The 20461-nt window shown below is 47.8% G+C and overlaps 2 protein-coding genes across 5 annotated transcripts in view; both read right to left on the bottom strand.

Annotated features, from left to right (window-relative positions):
• Positions 1-20461, bottom strand: part of PPP1R37 (protein phosphatase 1 regulatory subunit 37) — a 76984-nt gene that overhangs the window by 38378 nt on the left and 18145 nt on the right. For 2 of the 4 annotated variants that reach the window (XM_058195550.1, XM_058195551.1), the window contains exons 3-12: positions 19271-19316; positions 17267-17367; positions 15520-15639; positions 14086-14236; positions 11210-11365; positions 10361-10473; positions 9293-9434; positions 9033-9199; positions 7503-8487; positions 5237-5327 (exon numbers count right to left, since the gene is read on the bottom strand). In XM_058195550.1, the coding sequence (XP_058051533.1) occupies positions 5245-5327; positions 7503-8487; positions 9033-9199; positions 9293-9434; positions 10361-10473; positions 11210-11365; positions 14086-14236; positions 15520-15639; positions 17267-17367; positions 19271-19316 (2064 nt within the window). In that variant the 3' untranslated portion in view covers positions 5237-5244. Of the gene's footprint in view, positions 1-1258; positions 4033-4257; positions 4659-5236; positions 5328-7502; positions 8488-9032; positions 9200-9292; positions 9435-10360; positions 10474-11209; positions 11366-14085; positions 14237-15519; positions 15640-17266; positions 17368-19270; positions 19317-20461 lie in introns of those variants that run through there. The other 2 variants (XM_058195549.1, XM_058195552.1) reach the window with 2 other exon arrangements.
• Positions 1-20461, bottom strand: part of RELB (RELB proto-oncogene, NF-kB subunit) — a 139169-nt gene that overhangs the window by 22001 nt on the left and 96707 nt on the right. The gene's annotated exons all lie outside the window — the stretch shown is intronic.

A 20461-nucleotide genomic window follows, 5' to 3' on the forward strand; every position in this document is an offset into this window, starting at 1 on the left:
AGTTCCCAGAATTCCTCAGCATGGCTGGCTCAGGAATTCTGGGAGTTGAAGTCCACCAGTCATGAAGAGGCTCATCGTTCTGCTCTAAGATGGTGGCCAGAAATCCCAGCCCACAATAAAAAAAATAAGAAAAAAATAAGAACAAGCAGACCTGGTCTAACTGAGGCCACGTGAGGCAGAAAACCGGTGGCCGTGCCATTGGAACGATTCTTCCTCGCGCCCGATCGGAAGAGATGGAAAGGAGGCACGTGATGAATGCAGCTTTTTCATTTAATAGAAGACAGCTTCCATAAAAATAAAACGACACACGCGCGCACACACACACGCCCCAGATGGGAATGACAAAAAATAAAATAAAAAAAATAGCCAAAAGGGATTGAGGGGGCGGGGGGGAATCCCACAAAAATCAAACTTGGGTGCCATGGAAGGGAATGGTAAACGGAGGGTTAATGCCGCCAGAACTTCATCAATAGGGATTATTTATCTATTTATTTATTTATTTGGGTGGGGTGGGGGTGCATTAACCCTCCCTTTACAACAGGGGTCTCCAACCTTGGTCCCTTGAAGACTTGTTGGACTTCAACTCCCAGAGTTCCTCAGCCAGCTTTTGCTGGCTGAGGGACTCTGGGAGTTGAAGTCCAACAAGTCTTCAAGGGACCAAGGTTGGAGACCCCTGCTTTACAAAGAAGCGGATTGTGTGGTGGTGCGATTGTGGCTGTGTGTGTGTGCATGAAGAGTTGTGAGAGACGATGTCGTGGTCAAGAGGAAGGCGGAAAAGTCACCTTCCCCGAAGTTCAACGCAGCAGAAGAAGAAGAAGAAAAAAGTGCCATTTTTTTCATGCTCCCTGATCAAGATTTCATTGCACTTAAGAAAAACAAACGAACGAACAAACACGGGTTTTTTAAACAGAAAGCCGAAAGGTGGCGGGTGGTGTTTTTTTTTCCTTTTTAAAGCCCTGCACCCTCCATTGCTAGCTCTCCCTCTCTTCATCTCCTCTGGTCAGTTTTATAAGGGGGTGGGGGGGAGAGGAAGAAAAACAGGTATTTTGAGGAGAGTAGAGAGGAAAACATTCCTTTTCTTGTGTCATCGAACGAGTACCGTAAATACTTTTTTTTTTAAAAAAATGAAATCCGATTTTGCTTCGATGGCTGAGACGGGCAAAGTTATCCCATGGTTATTTTTGGAGAGGGGGGGGGCAAGAGAGAGGGAGGGGAGACAGATGGTGATGAATTATTATTTTTTTTTGCTTTTTCTACTCTTTTTCTTTAGGGAGCTGTTTGGATGGAGACTTAAAAATCTGATTTTTTTTTTCCAGATTTTTGGTCTAATTTTTTTGATTTAAGAGGACACACGGTCTCTGCTTCCCGTGGCTGGGATGCCCAACCACCTGGACTTTGGCCTGGTTGGGTGCCCTTTCTGCCCCCCTCAAATCCACCACGTCGAGATGCCTGCTCATCCCAAGTGAGCACCTTTGTTGGCTCCATGGTTGGGCAGAGAGCTCCAATGGGGGTGGGGGGAGAAGTGACCCATGGAGACTACATCCACCCCCAAGGTCTCCGGTTTTTCTCCACTTCTGGATCTCTCTTCTCTTTTGCTCGATCCCATTGGGAGAAAAGGGGAGCACGTGTTGAGCGTCCACCAGCCTTGAGGTTCTGGCTCTGCTCGAAGGGCTCAACATATTGAGGGGGAGGGGGGGGGTTCTTTGAAAAGGCCTTCCCTGAGAAATTGTCCAACCTCCCCCACAACACCGTCTTGCAGCAGAGGTTGTTCAAGCTTGGCTACTTTGAAGACTTGCGGACTTCCGACTCCCAGAATTCCCCAGCTGGGGAATTCTGGGAGTTGGAAGTCCACGGGGTCTTCAAATGGCCATGGTTGGATACTCTCCGTCTACAAGTCATCCACGTCTTCGCCTCCTTTCCTGCTGAGATTGTCGCAGCACCCCGAAATCAAAACATCCAGCAAACAACTTCTTCCCGGCTTCACCTGTTTCCCCCCAACCCAAGTCTTTAGCGTCCCCACGTTTTTTGGCCAGCCTTTAAGAAAAACTCTGGCTCAGCCGGGAAGGGACTCCCTGTTGCTCTGGGAGAGAAAAGACAGGAGCAATTTTGGAAGGCCCAGGTGAGGTGCAGCTAACTTTAAAAAAAAACAACAACCCTCCATCTGTTTAAGAAGAATGTGGAAAGGCCTGCGAAATGAAGAGAGGGGGGATATATCCAGTGGTGGGATTCAGCCAGTTCGCGGCTATTCGGGAGAACCGGCTGTTAACTCTCTAAGCAGTTCAGAGAACCGATTGTTGGGGGGGAAAATCTTATTTTGTTTTTTTCCCACTTTACAGGGCTAATCCTGTAAGGCAGGCAGGAAGGTAACATTCTGGTGGCGTTTCTAGCCTCATCTTTATTGCCCTGCTTACAGAAACTGCCTCTCTGGTTAACCCTTATTACATTGTAACAGTGAGTGACATTGAGTTGGCCACACCAACACGGTCACACGACCACTGAGCCACGCCTAGCCAACTGGTCATTAGGGCAGATCCAAAGAGAACCGATTGAATTATTTGAATCCCACCACTGTGTATATGTGGAGGGAGGGGCGGGAAGAATGGGAGGGGTGTGAAACTACCCTGAGCCCAGCAGCATCCATACAAGGGCTCTCACGTCAGTTTTGTCACTCGGGATGAGCCCCCTCTCACCGCTCTTACGTAATACAGGCCTCTCTGCAACTCTTGTTTTTTAAAAAGTCCGTTGAAGAGTTTCCTAAGCCATTGTTTCCCGCGGGTGAAAAAGAACCGCCCTAGAGATGCAACTACTTGATTCTTTTCACAATAAATTGAAGAAGCCGGCCTCGGTGGAGATAACGGGTATTCACATTTGCGGGCAAATGGAGGGAAAGGAATTGCTCCCCCCCCCCACAATGCACCAGGTGTCCCGGGGCTGGTGGCAAACGCCCCACATTGAAAAACCCCCTCCCAAAAAAAGGGAAACCTTCCTTCTCCTCCTTCTTTTCACGAACGGAAAGAATGTAAGGAAGCCGCTGTGTCTCTCCGACTTCGAGGCAAGAGTCTTCACGTGCCGCTTTAAATAAGACACCGTAACACCCCCCACCCCCCCAAAAATAGAACAAACATGGAGACACAACAAAGGAAGGGAAGAAAATATGAATGCACGCGTGTGTAGATAAAGAGATAAGAGAGGAATAAAAATAAATAGTAGTCTGGGCTGAGAAATAACAGCCCAAATCGTCCTGCTTAAGGTGAGAAAAGTTTGTGTGTGTGTGTGTGTGTGTGTGTGTGTGTGTGTGTGTGTGTGTGTGTGTATGTGTGTCTTTCCGGCATGGGGGCATGACAACACGACAAATTTGCCACCTTGACTCAGCACTGTCACAGCTCTCTCCTTGGTCTGCAACCGAACCGAGCCTGGTCACATCTGCACTGCAGGAAAAGCCAAAAACATATGCAGGACTTCTTTTTCCTTGGTTTGTTTAAAAGTTTAAAACAGACGGCAGCGGTTCGGGATGTCCCGAGCCGACAAAAATTCAATCTGACTCGCGGGGGAATCTTTCAAAGGAAGAAAGAAAGGAACATGAGGGGGGAGGGGGGGAAAAAAACCAACAACAACATTGCAAATGCCCTTGGCTAGTGTTCCAGAAGGAGAAACCGAGGCCGTTCGTATCGAGAGTTCGTCCTGGGTCTCCCAAGTACAAAAGCTTTTTTTTTGCTTCTTCTTCTTCTTCTCCGGATCGAGGTCTCCCTTTTGCCGGTTTTCCTGGATCGGTCCTACGAGACGGCGGGTCTCTTCTCAGAGGAAGACGTCAAGAATGCCAAAAAAAAAAAAAAAAAAGGGGGGGGGAGGGAAAGGAAAGGGTAGGAGGGAGAAAGAGAGGGAGGTGCACCTGGAAACAAAAGCTCTTTGGGAAAGGGACAAGGCATTCGGTTGCCCCGGTATTTCAGTGTCCGCTTTGGGGTTGCTCGGTGGAGGCAAGGAGTAAAGCTAGTGTTTCCCCAAAGCAACCGGCTGCTCAGCGACTGCCCAGAACTGAAAGAGAAGAGGAGGAGGAGGAGGAGGAGGAGGAGGAAGAAGAAAGTTTGGAGTATCAGTATGATTAAGAACTTTGGTGCTGTCTTGAGCTGGATGGTTTTCGCACAGACATTTCATTACCAAACAAGGTAGTATCATCAGTGCTAGACAGTAGTGGGGTTTGGGGGGGAGGAGGAGGAGGAGGAGAAGAAGAAAGAAGAGGAGGAGGAGGAGGAGGAGAAGAGGAGGAGGAAGAATAGAAATAAGTTTCTATTCTCCACACAAAACACGTGTTCGCTCCCTAATGGACCAGATTGCAGGTCAGTCCCACACTGAGAGAATCAGTGGGGAATCCATCTATGTAAGACCCCTTAGTTAGTAGAAGGGTCCACTTTCCACCCATGGGTCTCTGGGGAAGAGAAGAAGTGACCTTACTGGAGTCATCATGCCATTACAAAACTTGCATGATTGGCATCACAAAGTAACATCTTCGGTGCTAGAAAGGAGGGGTGGAAGGAGGAGGAAGAGGAGGGGGGACAGGAGAAGGAGGGAGAGGGGGAGACGAAGAGGAGTGGGAGGAGGACTCTGGGCTCCTTGATGTTTTCTAAGCTGGATTGTTTTCTTGCAGAAGTTTCATTACCCGACTAGGTAATACCATCAGCGGTAGAAGGGAGTGGGGTTTGTGGAAAGGAGGAGAAAAGAGGGAGAAAAGGTGGAGGACAGTAACTCTGGGGTCCTTGGTGCTCTGAGCTGGGTGGTTTTCTCATTTCATTATCCAAAACGGTAACATTTTGGCAGTTCGATTCTCACCGGCTCAAGGCTGGACTCAGCTTTCCCGCCTTCCGCGGTCAGTAAAATGAGGACCCAAAATTGTTGGGGACAATGTGTTGACTCTGTAAACAGCTTAGAAAGGGCTGCAAAGCACCGTGAAGCAGTATATAAGTCTGAGTGCCACTGCTATACTATATTAAAATATAAAATACTATATTAAAAAGATTAAACCCCACCTCCTTCTAGCACTGATGATGTTACCTAGTTGGGTCATGAAACGTCTGCAAGCAAGCAAGCAAGCAACCAACCAACCACACAAATCTAAGAAAACCGATCCACCTGGTGGCCAAACAGCTCTGTCTTTACAGGCACACCTTAATTACTCCTTCTGGGAACTTGATTTTAGTTGGAAACACGCTCCTGTGCCCAGGGCGAGGGGGCTGTCCCTTACCTATAGTGTCACATTGGTTCCTGTCCCATCTCTAGGCTTGCTTCCAAGAGTAACTCCTCCAGCTCCTTCTCGTTTTTGGAACAGTTCAACTCTGAAAAAAAACACAAATAGACACTTGGAACCCTCAGGAAGCTCTCATCAGGCGGACCAAGAGATCAGGGCTTCCACCAGCAACAAGTCCTGCAGCCCTCTGAAGCCCAGGAGGAACCTGTCCAGAAAAGTGGCTACAGAATGCGGCTGCGCGGGTAATAGAGGGAGCAACTCGAGGCTCCCATGTAACACCCCTCCTGCGCAAGCTGCACTAGCTTCCGGTGGTCTTCTGGGTGCAATTCAAGGTGTTGGTTACCACCTTTAAAGCGCTCCATGGCATAGGACCGGGTTATTTCGCCGCGAGCTGAAGACGTATTTATTCTTCAGAGCAGGACTGGCATAAGAGGGGTTTTTTAATTGGATTTTAAATGGGGTTTTATTTAATAATATGTATTTTAAAATTTAATTTATCGGCCTTATTGAATAAGTTTCCTAATCGTGATTTTATTGTATTGTATTGTACTGTTTTTATCTGGCTGTTAACCGCCCTGAGTCCTTCGGGAGAAGGGAGGTATAAAAATTAAATTATTATTATTATTATTATTATTATTATTATATTTACGGGACCGCCTGCTGCTACCAATTGCCTCCCATCGACCTGTGCGCTCCCATAGGGAGGGTCTCCTCAGGGTGCCGTCGGTCAGACAATGTTGACTGGCGACCCCCAGGGGGAGGGCCTTCTCTGTGGGGGCTCCTGCCCTCTGGAATGAGCTGCCTCCAGGGATACGTCAACTCCCTGACCTCCGGACCTTCCGACATGAGTTAAAGACATTTTTATTTCATCGCGCAGGGCTGGCTTAATGAAGTTTTTATTGGGGTTTTATTATAGTCTTATATTCCTTCAGTTTTTAATTTAAGTAGTTTTTATATGTTTTTTAACCTTTCTGAGTTGTGCTTTTACCCAGTGTTGTAAACCACCCTGAGTCCTTCGGGAGAAGGGCGGTATATAAATTAAATAAATTAAATAAATAAAAATAAACCTTTTGACATGATGGAAGGAGAAAAATGATCCTATTCATGGGAATCGTATTTGCTGAGGTTAGGTCCAGGAACTTTTTTTCCTTTCTTTTAGCCACCCTTGCATCGGGGTGGAATTGGGGCGACTGAACAGAGCTTGAGCATTTACTAGCCGGATACCCTTCCTGACACCTACGCAGAGTTCACAGCAGACAATAAGTCACTGCCTTCCAGGGAGAGAAATATCTGCTGCTACCTAGCTACAAACTCACTGTCGTGTCCCACTCCTCCGCTGACGGTCGGGTCAGGGAAATCCGAATCAGGCGTGCCTCTGCAGCTCTGCCAAAGTCCTAGCAAAGTCCTCAGGGCAGGCAGGAGACCAGAAAGTGACTTCAGCAAGATATGTTTAGACTTTGCCTGACTCAGAGACTGCCAGAAAGCAGGTCCTTTATATAGGCCATGGGGTGTGGCTCCATGACTCAGCACTTATCCAGGCCTGCCCCTCCCTTCCTTCTGTTGATGCCGCCTATCAAGTCTTCTGACGCGTGGGTCACTCCAGGCTCCAGTTGTTGGTAATTCACATTCCTCAGGCTCACATGCTGTGGGGGAGGGGTCTAGTTGCTCCGTTTGCCTGGGCATGGTGCCAGGGCTGGGGCCTGGAGGCATGCCAGGACATTCCTCAGCGTTTGGCAGGAGATAAGAGGGACCCAGATGCGGGGAAAGCGAGTGAGACACAACACATGCCCAGCTGAGCCATGCGATCATCAGCGTTTTTTTGTTTGTTTTTTAACTTTTAAAAGCATTTTTTCTTCGGCTGAAAAAATGCTTTTAAAAGTTTTTTTTTTAAAAAAAGCCTCTGATGATTAGGCAACTCAGCTGGGATCGCCGGAGCCTTTTAAAAGCATTTTTTACAACCTCTTCGGCCGAAGAGGTTGTAGAAAAAATGCTTTTAAAAGTTGTTTTTTTAAAAAAAAAGTTGGCCACGCCCACCCAGTCACATTACCCCCCACCCCACCAAGCCGGTAGTAACAAATTTTACATTTCATCACTGACCCCACCTGAATATCAAGGCTTGCCTTCACCCCAAAGGAGCTTGAGAAGGGGGGGGGGGCTTCCCACTTTGCTCAACTTCAGGACAATAAATCAAATGCCGATTGCGGGCCCTCTTTGTCCCGGCCATTTCATTCTGCTGTTATACCTAGCTTTTCTGCTTTCTTACCATGCTCCACAGCACAGCTGGCTCTTTTCCCGTCGTATCCTAAAGGGGTGTCTGGCAGCATACAAAGAAATTCCGTCTTGACCCCGTTAGGAAGCAGAGTAAGGTGGACAGCGTCCTCACAGGACCCAGAGTTCATTTTGTCAAGGCCCGAATGGGAACTCGGCGTAGGGGGTGGGTTTTCTAAGCTGGCTGTGGGTCCAGCCACAGTTTCACAGGTCTCTGCTTTCGAGCCCTCAGTCTTTGCGGGCGGGTCGGGGGGAAGAGAGTCCGCCTGCCTCGACGGAGGTGCAGACGGAGCTGCGGGGCCCGCCTTCTGCTGGGCTGCCCTTGCCTCCTCCTTCTCCGGCAAGCTCTCCACCCGCGTCACCACAAAAATTTTGTGGCCTCGGCCGGGACTGGAAACCGATATCCGTTTCTCGTTCCCAGGAGAATGGACCTGCAGTGGCGCGCTGCTTGTGGCTCCTATTCGAGATTCACATTTTATTTCTCCTTCTGGGGCGTTCGAAGGGGAGACCTTGTCTTCGGCGACAAGGGTGTTCCGGTCTTTCAAGAGAGAGTCCACCCTGAGGGGTCCTTCAGTGTGGTTGGGCTTGCTGTGTTGTCCCGACGGAGAGAAAGCCTTCGTTTGCGATGTCTCCTCCTCCTCCTTCTCCTCTTCCTCCTCTTCGGTGTCTGAATCAGAATCGCAGAGGTTGTTGCTGCCGCTGGCCGCTCTCTGCTCCGCTGCTCCATTCTCGCGGGGTATCAAGGCTTCGGTAACTTCTTCCACTTCCTCTAGGCTGGATACCACGTCCCCATTCTGCCCGTCCTCTTCCGCCTCCTCCTCCTCCTCCAGAGGTTCCGTGATTGTAATCTCGGGCATGGAGGCCGACTGCTGGAGTTTCTGCTCCTTCTCTTCCTTCTCTTTGGCCAGGACAAAGTTGCGCTTGCAGCCGTTCTGGATCTCGGTCAGGAGAGCTTTCTGCGTCTCGAGGAAACTCTTCACCTGTTGAAAGAAGAGGGAGGCAGAACAAATTAAATCAGCAAAGATGACATTCGACTGAGGAACTTCTTTCCTTCGGGACCTGCATTTCGGTCGAATTTGCCTGAGTCCAGATGTGATGCCGGTTGCAAACTCCATCCAAAGTCATCCATTCGTGCCCGAGGTGGGATTAGAACTCACAGCCTCCCAGTGATTGGCCCAAAGTCACCCAGCAGCTTTCATGGATTACAATTACTGCCTCCTGGTGATTGGTCCATGGTCACCCACCCAGTCATGTCTAAAGTAGGACTAAAATTCCCTGTCTCCTGGTGATTTGTCCAGTCACCCAGCCAGCTTTCATGCCTAACATGGGACTAGAACTCCCTGTCTCCTGGTGATTGGTTGGTCCATAGTCACCCAGCCAGCTTTCATGCCTAAAATGGGACTAGAATTCCCTGTCTCCTGTTTTCTAACCTGGCTCCTTAAGAACTAGATCAAACTTTAGGGAACTTGGGGAGCTGCTCCCTTAGAGGGCCCATATTGGGAGCTGGCTTCCAACCCAGACTTACCGATTCCTTTTTGGGCTCCCGGTCAAGGTCCAGCCTGAGCAAAGAATGATTGACCTTCAGAGCCAAGGATAAGGCCATTAGTCCCCCCGTCTTGATCTCGTTTTCCCGCAGGTCCAGCCGAAGCAGGCGAGGACTCTCCGCAATGAATTCCGCCACAGCCACCGCACCTGGGCACCAAAAGAGATCATGCAGGCCACGCACCTTCCTAGTTTGGGAGGGCTTCCGCCGCCATCACAGAGACGGCTGCGAGTTCGGCTTACCTTCGCAGGTCAGTTTTGTCGAAGCCAAGCCCAACCGTAGCACGGAGCGGTTGCTGATGAGCCCGTTCTTCAAGTTGCGGACGCCTTCGTTGCCAATCGGGTTGTGTCCCAAATTCAGGGTCTCAAGACTCTGGGTGTGAGGCTGAAGGCGTAAGCAGGACAGAAGGTGGGTTGTAATGTTTCTGGTTCAAACGATATGTACATTCCCAAGAAAGCAAAATCCTTGATTTGTAGACCTCTCAGGGAAGGTTTTTCCAAGTCATCTGAATCACTGCTCCTTCCTTCCTTCTTCCCTCCCTCCATCATCTATCGCTATCATCTACTCTATATCTGTCTGTCTGTCTGTCTGTCTGTCTGTCTGTCTGTCTGTCTGCCTATCTATCTATCTATCTATCTATCTATCTATCTATCTATCTATCTATCTATTCTCTATCTATATCTCTCTCTATGTATTTACAATATGTATGTATGTATGTATGTATGTATGTATGTATCTATCTATCTCTATCATTGATCTATCTGTCTCTATCTATCTATCTATCTATCTATCTATCTATCTATCTATCTATCTATCTATCTATCTATCTAATCTATATGTATCTGTCTCTATGTCTCTATCTATCTATCTAATCTATATGTATCTATGTATATCTATCTATCTATCTATCTATCTAATCTATATGAATCTATGTATATCTATCTACCTACCTACCTACCTACCTATATCTTATCTACCCACCCATGCATCCTTCCTTCCTTCCCTTCTTTTCCCTCTCTCCTGTCTTCCTTTCCCTTTCCCTTCCCCTTCCTTCCTTCTTTCCTCCCTCCCTCCATCCCTCCCTTTTCTCCCGCCCTCCGATTAAAAAACAGCTAAGAGCATTAAGAAACATTGTTTAAAAATGGGATATATTCATATGTTGTATGTTGTGTGTTTGTCAGATTGTGTATCCCAATAAAATAATAAAAAATTAAAAACAAAACAAAACGGCTCTTCGTCAGGTTCTTCGTAGCCTCCAAGTTTCTGATCAAAGACTATGTCCCGAGATACGGCAAGACGTTTGGACTCACCAATGTCATCCCCATATAGGCCATGCCAGTGTGAGTCAGCTGGTTATTCCACAGCACGAGGGTGACCAGGCCTTTCCGCTGCTCTTTCAGCCCTTCACAGATATAGGCCAATCCTGGGAAGTGCAAAACAAAGTTTTTAAAAAGGGAAGTTTTCTTCATTTGTTTTTGGGTTGTTGTTGTTGTTTTTTAATAACACATGGTAACACAGAAGTTCCGCATGTTCTGTATTTAGCTTAAGGGAATAAATACATCCGTTTGTTCTTTCTGGAAACTTTAGATTAACTTCCTCTTGGGGTTACAGCTGTCTGAGATTTCTGCATCTGCTTTCAATAATTTTATTTAGTCCTCGGGTAGGATTGTTTGAAAAGAGGAAATGCTGAAAAATGAGCTTCTTGGATTAGATATATCTTACGCTTTTTATTAGTTCTTCCACAAAGAAATTACAAACTTTTAAGATCTTAAGGTATTTAAAAATCAATTATCAATTAACAGCCTTATTCTCCCAAATCTGAAGAATTTGTCTCCTTGGAAGCTGGACCGATTCAAAAGTAGAATGTTTCATGAATTGATTGCAATAAAATGTATTTTATTCCTTCCTTCCTTCCTTCCCCCTTTTCTCCTTCCTCCTGTCTCCTACCTTCCTTTCCTCCTTCCCGTCTCCACACTCTTTGCTTTGCCTTCCCATTCCTTTCCTTCTTCCTTTCCTTCTCTTCCCTGACTTCTTTTCCTTTCCTTCTTCTCCCTTTCCTTTTTCTTCCTTTCCTTTCCTTTCCTTTCCTTTCCTTTCCTTTCCTTTCCTTTCCTTTCCCCTCCCCTCCCTGAGGGTGCTTGAGGCAGGAGCTGCCCTACCTGAGTCCAGGACGTGGTTATTCCTGAGGTCCAGGATCTGTATGTAACAGTTGAACTTCAAGAGATTGCCCAGCTGAGCTGAGTCTTGGAGGCTGTTCAGTTTATTATCAGCCAGGTAAAGTTCCCGCAGGTTCATGTTCATTTTCAGAGCCGTCGCTAAGGATAGAGAAATAAACCAGTGAGCAAGCAAGAACCTGGGCACAAAACTTCCAGTCCCCCTGTGGCTGCAAGTACTGGCAGCAAGCCACATTGGTGCAAAAATGAGAATTGGCTACCGTGATGTCAGGGTGTGAGTCCAATCCCAACATTCAAGTGAAGAGTTGGGATTTTTATCACGGCACAAGCTGTGTCATTCTTTCCCGCAGGGACGTCCAGCATTCAAGCTGCGTTAAGAGGCCTTTCTATTCCATTTTCTTCTACCTAACACTTTTTAAGCGGAGGAAAAAAAAAAAGCCCTGTGGATTAAGCTGGAGGCCTATTTAAGATTTCGTTTTGCATGGTGATCAAGTGGATGCTTCACGCGAAGTGTGAATACCACTTTATCAGGCCTTGGAAAGACTACACTTGGAAATACTGCAGCCAGTTTTGGTCACCACGAGGTTAAAAAAAAAAAAATGTGGAAACTCTAGAAAGAGCGCAGAGAAGAGCAACAAAGACGATTAGGGGGACTGGTGGGTGAAACATATGAAGAACGGTTGCTGGAATTGTCTAGTTTAGTGAAAAAGAAGGACTAGGGGTGACATGGTAGCAATGTTCCAATATCTGAGGGGCTGCCACAAAGAAGATTTGGGGGTCAAGCTATTCATCAAAGCTCCAGAAGGCAAGACAAGAAATGATGGAATGGAAACTAAGCAAGGAGAGAAGCAACCTGGAAGTCAGGAGAAATTTCCTGATAGTTAGAATCAGGGAAACGGCTTGCCTTCAGAGGTAGTGGGTGCTCCATCGCTTTTGAGGCTTTTTAAGAAGAGACTGGACAGCCATTTGTCTGGAATGGTAGAGGGTCTCCTGCTTGAGCAAAGAGCTGGACTAGAAGGCATTAATTCTTCTTACTTTCAGAAAATTACTCCTTAGTGCTAGGTTGCTTCTCTCCTTGATTAGATTCCATCCATTGCTTCTTGTCCTGCTTTCAGGTGCTTTGGGAAATAGGCTGACCCCCCAAATCTTCTTTGTGGCAGCCCCTCAAAACTGGATCACTGCTATCATGTCATTCATAGTCCTTCTTTTCACCAGACTAGCCATATCCAATTCCTGCAACCATTGCCTCCCCAATCTAATAAGGGTGGGAATTCATAAACTGTTCATTAAAGGAGTCATAGAGAAGGGGGGGAAAGCACATTCCTAGCTGGGCCATATAGCTTTCTTTCTCCTCCTCCTCCTCCTGCCCCCTTAACAGGTGCTTTGGAATGGAAAAAACAACCAAGTCAACCAATGCTGGCTATCGCTGCCATGAGCAAAGAGGATCGTCTTTCAAACTTCATTTATTATTGCTACAGGTTTGCATGTTAAAGTCCTCCAGGCTGGTTCCAATACATTATTAAAGCTGCAGGATCATCTTTGTTTGCAAGAAGGTCCATTGTCTCTCCTAAACCCTAGAAGCAGCCTTAGAAGAGAAAAATATCATGTGGAATCGGCTGAGAGAGGCCCACTTCCCCAGGGGAGGGTGGGGGGGGGGAATTCAAAATAACAAATGAAATGATAGAGAATGCGGGGAAGAGGTGAGGGGAGAAGCACTTCACTTGGCTTGTCTGCTCTTTTTGCAATACTGCCTGACATTGAAAGGAAAATATTTGTAGCTCAGGGTGCTACAGGAGAGTGGGGCTTGTGGAATGGAAGAGAAGGAGAAAGGGAGGAGGAGGAGGACGACTGTGGGGCTCTTGGTGCTCTCTTGAGCTTGGTGGTTTTCTTGCAGACATTTCATGACCCAACTAGGGAACATCATCAGTGCTATAAGGGGAGGAAGAGGAGGAGGAGAACTGTTGGGTCCTTGTTGCTTTCTGAGCTTGATTTTCTTGCAGGTGTTTCGTGACCCAGATAGGTAACATCATCCACGCTCTATTTACAGAGTTTAGAGAGAGCAAACCCTGCATCTTCTAGTACTGATGATGCTAGACCCTAGTTGGGTGTTGTGCCTCGCCCGTCCTCTCCGCAGCTGGGCCCCTCCCATCTCCTGCTATCTCAGCCAGAGACTGATAGTGAAGAAGAATGGCCTGGCATGCCTCCAGCCCCCAGCCCTGGCACCATGCCCGGACAGACTGAGCAAACAAACCTCCCTCCTACAGCGTGTGAGCATGAAGCCAGCCACGAGCTAGAATTGCCGGCAGCTGAGCAGGAAGACGAAAGGTGGGCTGATCCCCACTTCCGGAGAATGGAGAGGCGACGTCAGCAAAAGAAAGGGAGGGGCAGGCTTTGATAAGTGCTGAGTCATGGAGCCACACCCTATGGCCTATATAAAGGATCTGCTTTTTGGCATTCCTTGAGTCAGGCAAAGTCTCATCTGGTTGCTGAAGTCACACCTTGGATTCCTGCCTGCCCTGAGAACTCTGACAGGACTTTGGCAAAGCTGCAGAGGCTTCGTGGCCACGCTGGATACAGACTTCCCAGACCCGGCCGTCGGAGGAGGAGTGGGACACGACATTGGGTCATGAAAGGTCTGCAAGAAAACCACCAAGCTCTGAGAGCACCAAGGGCCCCTCATGCCTGACATTTGCTTTTCCCGTGACGACGATGCCCTCCGTGCCTGAAATGTTAATTTGCTCGCAAAGAAGCACGGTGATCTCCCATCAGGGGATTGGGAAGAAGCCTCGACGCAGGGTGGGGGCTGGCGATAAAAGGGGTGCAAAATGTGAACGAAAGAACAGCTCGAGCTACTAATTCACCCAGTAACATGAGGGGACGACCGGAAAGGCTGGCATTCTCCAGGTGCAAGACAACCAGGCTGTTGCTGATGCGCAAGGCGCGGGCCACAAACGGGGCCGAATGATCCAGGAGAGGCGTGTTGCGGGCGTCCACGTACTGGAGGCAGTTTGTCTGGGGGGTGTGGGGAGAAAGAAAACAGTCAAGTGTCAAGCCCAAATGACTAGGTCCATGCGAAGGTCCAAATAAACTGATCTTATTGTTGTTCATGCCTGTGCCCAGGAAATCTTCTCAACCAAAGGTTAGCACCTGCTTGGAGTTACGATATGGGTCAACGGAAATCAAGGACTTCAGTTTGTTTGCGACTACAGTGGGCTTCTAGGCTGATCCCTCTTTTAATTCCGCCACCCAGCTCTGCCACTTCTCCTCCTCATCCGCAAAACCAGGGACAGAAAAAGACGTCAAATCCACCCCTAGATTCTGCCTCCCATTCAGGAGAAAAGATACGAAGGGCATTTCCAATACAGGTAGTCCTCGATTTACAACAGTTTCATTTAGTGCAGGGGTCTCCAACCTGGGCAACTTTAAGCCTGGGGGACTTCAACTCCCAGAATCCCTCCCAGCCAGCTTTGCTGGCTGGGGGGGGTTCTGGGAGTTGAAGTCCGCCAGGCTTAAAGTTGCCCAGGTTGGAGACCCCTGATTTAGTGAACGTTCAAAGTTACAACAGAATTGGGAAAAAAGTGACTTAGGATCATTTTTCAGTATCGACCGTTGCAGCCTCCCACAGAGTCACATGATCAAAATTCAGACGCTTGGCAACCGATTCATATTTATGACGCTTGCACTGTCCCGGGGGTCGTGGGAATCCCCTTTCTCGCTTAAATTTTAAATTATCAAATTGATTTTATGGGTTTTAAATTTTTTGTAAGTTTTAGAGGGTAATATTTTATCTATAAGTAGCCATATCGAATAGGTTTTTTAAGGGTTGTTTTTAGTTTTGTACTGTTGTTTTCTTTCTGTATTTTATTCCTGGCTGTACACCGGCCTGAGTCCTTCGGGAGAAGGGCGGTCTATAAATAAGAATATTCTATTCTATTCTATTCTATTCTATTCTATTCTATTCTATTCTATTCTATTCTATTCTATTCTTTTGCGACCTTCTGACAAGCAAAGTCAATGGGGGAAGCCAGATTCACTTCACCACGGTGTTACTAACTTAAACAGCTGCAGCGGTCCACTTAACAACCAACGCCGTGGCATGGAAGGTCGTAAAATGGGGCAAAGCTCACTTGACAAATGTTTCCCTTAGCAACTTAAGAAATTTGGGGCTGAACTGTGGTCATGAGTCAAGGACTGCCTGTAATTTCCATTCCACCTTCCATTGTCCTTCCTCAGGGCTGCCCACAACTGCAAGGTTTTCAAAAATCCAACTTGAAAAGCAGAACGTCAGGACAAACCTTCCTCATCATGTGGGCAGCGGCCTGCCAACCCCGGGTGCCGATGTGTTTGTTAAAGGAGATGTTGAGGTGCGTGGCGGACTCGTAGTATTCAATCATGTCAAACAGTGCTGAGGCACCCTAGAAAACGAGAAAGTTGGGGGGGGGGGAGAAAAACAGCGTGAGTGTTGTGCCTCGTCCTCCCTCCTCTCCTCAGCCGGGTCCCTCCCGTCTCCAACTGGGCCTGTAATCAGACTCCACTCCGAGTCTGATAATGAAGATGAACGGCCTGTCATGCCTCCAAACAATCCCGATAAACCTCACTCATACGGCGTGTGTTCCTTTGGCTCAGCCGTCAGAGGATGCCAGCCACGGATTGGAATTGCTCGGGCCCACTCCTTCTGACCCCTCCCTTTCCCAAACAACAGAAGACAATTCAAAGTGGGAGGATCCTCGCTTCCGGAGATCTGAGAGGCGACGCCAGCAGAAGGAAGGGAGGGGCAGGCCTGGATAAATGCTGAGTCATGGAGCCACACCCCACAGCCTATATAAAGGACCTGCTTGTGGCATTCCAACCTTGAGTCAAGCAAAGTCTCATCTAGTTTGCTGCTATCGGACTCTATCGCTGAAGTCACAACTTGGACTCCTGCCTGCCCTGATAAACCTCGAAGGAATTTGGCAAGCTGCAGAGGCTTCGTTGCCACGTTTGATACGGATTTCGTAGACCCGGTCGTCGGAGGGGGAGGAGGACACGACAATGAGCAGTGTCAGGGTTCCAAGTAACACCTCCAACGAAGGAAAACTCTGAGGCTTGAAGTTCCTCGAAGTTCCATTTTATGTCATATTGGCACATCTGGGGGAAACCCGAATCTGAAAGCTTTCCCCACCCAAAGGAAAGTCCAAGCCGCTGCCCGGCACCCACATTTCCATCACATGATCCAATCAATGCACTGTCCCAACTGGAGAGGCCTCCCAGGCACGCCCCTCCCTGGGCAGGGCAAGATGTCCTTGACTCTCTGAGAAAGGAATGTTATTATGAATACGTATCACCCTGGATCCATACAAACCCCCATCCCAGTTTCCCCAAAGCAGTAAATGTGGCAGGGCTCAAGGCCCAAGGCAAAAGATGGCTTCCAGGCCTAAGAGAAGAGTGTGGTATCCCGAGCAACCATCTTGCCTCCCAGCCACAGGGGCTGCAGAATTAACAAAAATTTGTTTAATTCATTTCCATTTACGAAGAAAAGGTTCCTATGAAACCTTTCCCTGCAGTTTAAAAGCAAGATGCATCTTTCCGGACATTCTTTGTTTTTGTTATTTGTTTTTTGTTTCCCTTGAAGACGTTTCGTTTCTCATGCAAGAACCGAAGAAGCTTCCTGGATGAAAAGCGAAACATCTTCAAGGGAAAAAAAACCAAGAAAGTCCAGTTGCCTCTTGAAAAAAGAACCTTTGGGATAACCATGACCTGGATGACTTGAGAATCTCCGCAGACATCTTTTTCCAGAGTAGTCAATTCAAATTGGATATGGATTTGTAATGGCCAAAAGCAATGGGCACTTTTTTTACAGCTAGCCCAACTTGGTTTAATAAGGGCTTCCTTGGAGTCTATGCAAGACTGCGGTCCTCAAGACAAAAAGCACACCTTTTCAATTCCCGAGATGGTTGGTTTGGAACGGGGAGGGGAAAAAAGGTACAGAATTCAGCTCCCCAAGGAGAGAGAAGAGAGAAATGTTAAAAAAAATAAAATAAAAATTCTTTGTAGGTTACATACATCTTCATCGAGACTGGTTTGCTCCAAATCGACAATTTTAAATTGGAGGCGCTTAAAAATCTCTTCCAGGGCTTCACAAGCCTTGTAGTCTAATTTTTCACCTGTACAAGAAGAGAAACAAAAATGTGTGTTAAGGATTTAAAATGGGAGAGAGGGGATTATGATGAGCCAGTCGCAAAGAATTAAAGGGGGGGGGAAGAAATTTTATACAATCATGGGAGCCAATGCACTAAACCAGGGGTCTCCAACCTTAGCAACTTTAAGACTTGTGGACTTCAACTCCTAGAATTCCTCAGCCAGCAAAGCTGGCTGAGGAATTCTGGGAGTTGAAGTCCACAAGTCTTAAAGTTGCCAAGGTTGGAGATCCCTGAACTACACTTCTCCCCGCCCTAGAAATTTGGTATAAGCTGCCAAGGCAAGGCTGCCTCAAGATAGCAATAGCACTTAAGACTTATATACCACTTCATAGTACTTTACTGCCCTCTCCAAGCGGTTTACAAAGTCAGCCTCTTGCCCCCCAACAATCTGGGTCCTCACCAACCCATTCACAATCTTCAGCCCTGTGGCAGAGGTCAGAACGGATGGTCAGAGAGGAGGCTGTTATTTCTGCTACGCGGCCACGTCTGGCTCTTTCTTCTCTCGGCTATCGAGTGTGACCCATTCATTTTCCATTCGGATGACGTCGGCACCCTCGCACACCTGGAGCCCTGCCATCAGCCCAGTCTCTCTCTTTCTCTCTCTCTCTCTCTCCCTCCTTCCCTCCCTCTCTCTGGGAACAGGCCTTTCATTTTGAAAATGAAGCTTCTATTTATCCCCACTGCACATAAAAAAACGTCTTCCGGTTAAACAACTCGTCACGGCCATGTAAACACAACGTTTGCCGACTGCTTTATAAAGGGGCTGCTTAGTTATGAAATAGAAGACCAGGTGAGGGAACAAGGAAGGTGGGGGTGGGGAAGGAAGGTTCACTGCAGGTAAATCCAAAGAGAGCCGTGTGCAATTCTTGTGGAAAAGAGGATGTGGATTTTCATCAGCAACCTGTCCATCTGGATACACTCTTTGGTGCAGGTAGTAATTTATTTCTCTTTTCTCCCACCCCCCTCAACAGACTTGACTTAACTTTGTAAATCTACAAGTGGAGAAGAAAGATGAATGCAAAAAAGATGATTTGGTGGCAAGCTGCTGAAAAACCTGAGCCGGTTTTCAAACATCGGATGTCACACGCTTGCCCGGCAAAAGATCATGACTAAATTCGCACCTGGCACTTGGCAAAATGGCCCCAGGCTCTGTGACATCCATTCTACCACCTGTTGTGTCTTGCCCGCTCTCACCGCAGCCGGGGTCTGCTTATCTGCTCCCGAACACGGAGGAATGTATGCCTCCTGGCCCCAGTCCTGGCTCCATGCCCAGACAAGCTGAAGAGGAGGGGGCACCTCCCGGTCCCAGCCCTGGCTCCATGCCCAAGCAGGCTGCAGAGGAGGGAGCATCCCCCGGCCCCAGCCCTGGCTCCATGCCCAGGCAAACGGAGCAGCTAGACCCCTCCCCCTCCTCCACAGCATGTGAGCCTGAGGAAAATTTACTTCCAACAGCTGATTGGAGTGACCCTCGCATCAGAAGACTGGATAGGCGGAGGCAACAGAAGGAAGGGAGGGGCAGGCCTTAATGAGTGCTGAGTCATGGAGCCACACCCCATGGCCTATATAAAGGATCTGCTTTCTGGCAGTCTCTGAGTCAGGCAAAGTCGAACTTATCTTGCTGAAGTCACTTTCTGGTCTCCTGCCTGCTCTGAGGACTTTGCTAGGACTTTGGGCAGAGCTGCAGAGGCAAGCCTGATTCGGATTTCCCTGACCCGGCCGTCAGCGGAGGAGTGGGACACGACACCACCTCTGAAAAACAGGGGCGGCTTCAAATGCAAATAAATGGAACCAATTTTCCTCAAACAAGAAGAAAGATGGCCGCCTTTAAGGCACGTTGGCAAATCGACAAAACGCTTGGAAGACATACCTTTTAGATCCAGGCAATCTATCCGAGGGGTTAGATCTTTAAATTCCTGCGAACAGAATAGCGGGCAAATTATTATTTATGCCAAGAAGGCACATCAAGGATCAGAGCTGGAGAGAAGCGGGGGGGGGGGGGGGAAGGAGGGGGGAGAACAGAAATGGGTGCCAGGGCTCTTGGCGGCGTCTTCTAATTTTGGGTAGCAAGATAGGCAGCATATAAATGTCATTAAAAAAATAATAATAATAAAAGAAAATAATAAAAACGCCAAATCCGACTCAGACTCTCTTCGGAAGTCAAGTCAGTTTGTTTCTGCTCTCGGATTGCAACACAGAGCTGATTATTTTCTTCCTGGCCATGGTTCTCAAGCTGGAGCCTATGGCGTTTAAAGAGAATTTTGCAAGTTCTTTGTTTTCCTTTCTCCCTCTTCCCTTAGTGGATGATAGATTTTTATTTTGAAAGCCTCTGTGACAGAGATAAAATCCAAATTTTTTTACTACCAGTTCTGTGGGCGTGGCGTTGCTTAGTGGGCATGGCAGGGGAAGGATACTGCAAAAGCTCCATGCCCACCCCACTCCTGGGGGAAGGATACTGCAAAATCCCCATTCCCTACCCACTCTGGGGCCAGCCAGAGGTGGTATTTGCTGGTTCTCCGAACTGCTCAAAATTTCCGCTACCGGTTCTCCAGAACCTGTCAGAACCTGCTGGATTTCACCCCTACTCTGTGAATAGATTTGGCTTCAACCCTCAACCCTCAGCCTCTCTAGGAAGGACTGGGAAAAAAAGATCTTTGCTTGAAAAGACTGGACAGGCTGTGGAGGTAGGTAGTCCTTGACTTACAACCGTTTCGTGACCCGTTCAAAGTTACAAGGCCACTGCAGCATTTCCCCCAGGGTCACGTGGCCAAAACGTGGCAACTGACTCACAGTTACAACAGTTAGCAGTGTCCCCGGGGTCCTATGATCGCCTTTTGGTGACCTTCTGACAAGCCACGCCAACGGGAAAGCCACTTAACAACCCCGTTACTTAGTAACGGCAGTGTTTCGCTTAACGGCGGTCTCGCTTAGCAACGGAAATGTTAAGCTCGATTGTGGTTTTAAGTCAAGGACTCCCTGTATGAACAGCCCCTACGTAGGCAGCCTCAATATAAAATGGTTTGCTGTATCTGCCAAAAATAAACCCCAAGAATAGATAAAC

This window comes from Ahaetulla prasina, chromosome 10 (genome assembly GCF_028640845.1).
Source record: "Ahaetulla prasina isolate Xishuangbanna chromosome 10, ASM2864084v1, whole genome shotgun sequence".
Classification (NCBI taxonomy): Eukaryota; Metazoa; Chordata; class Lepidosauria; order Squamata; family Colubridae; genus Ahaetulla; species Ahaetulla prasina.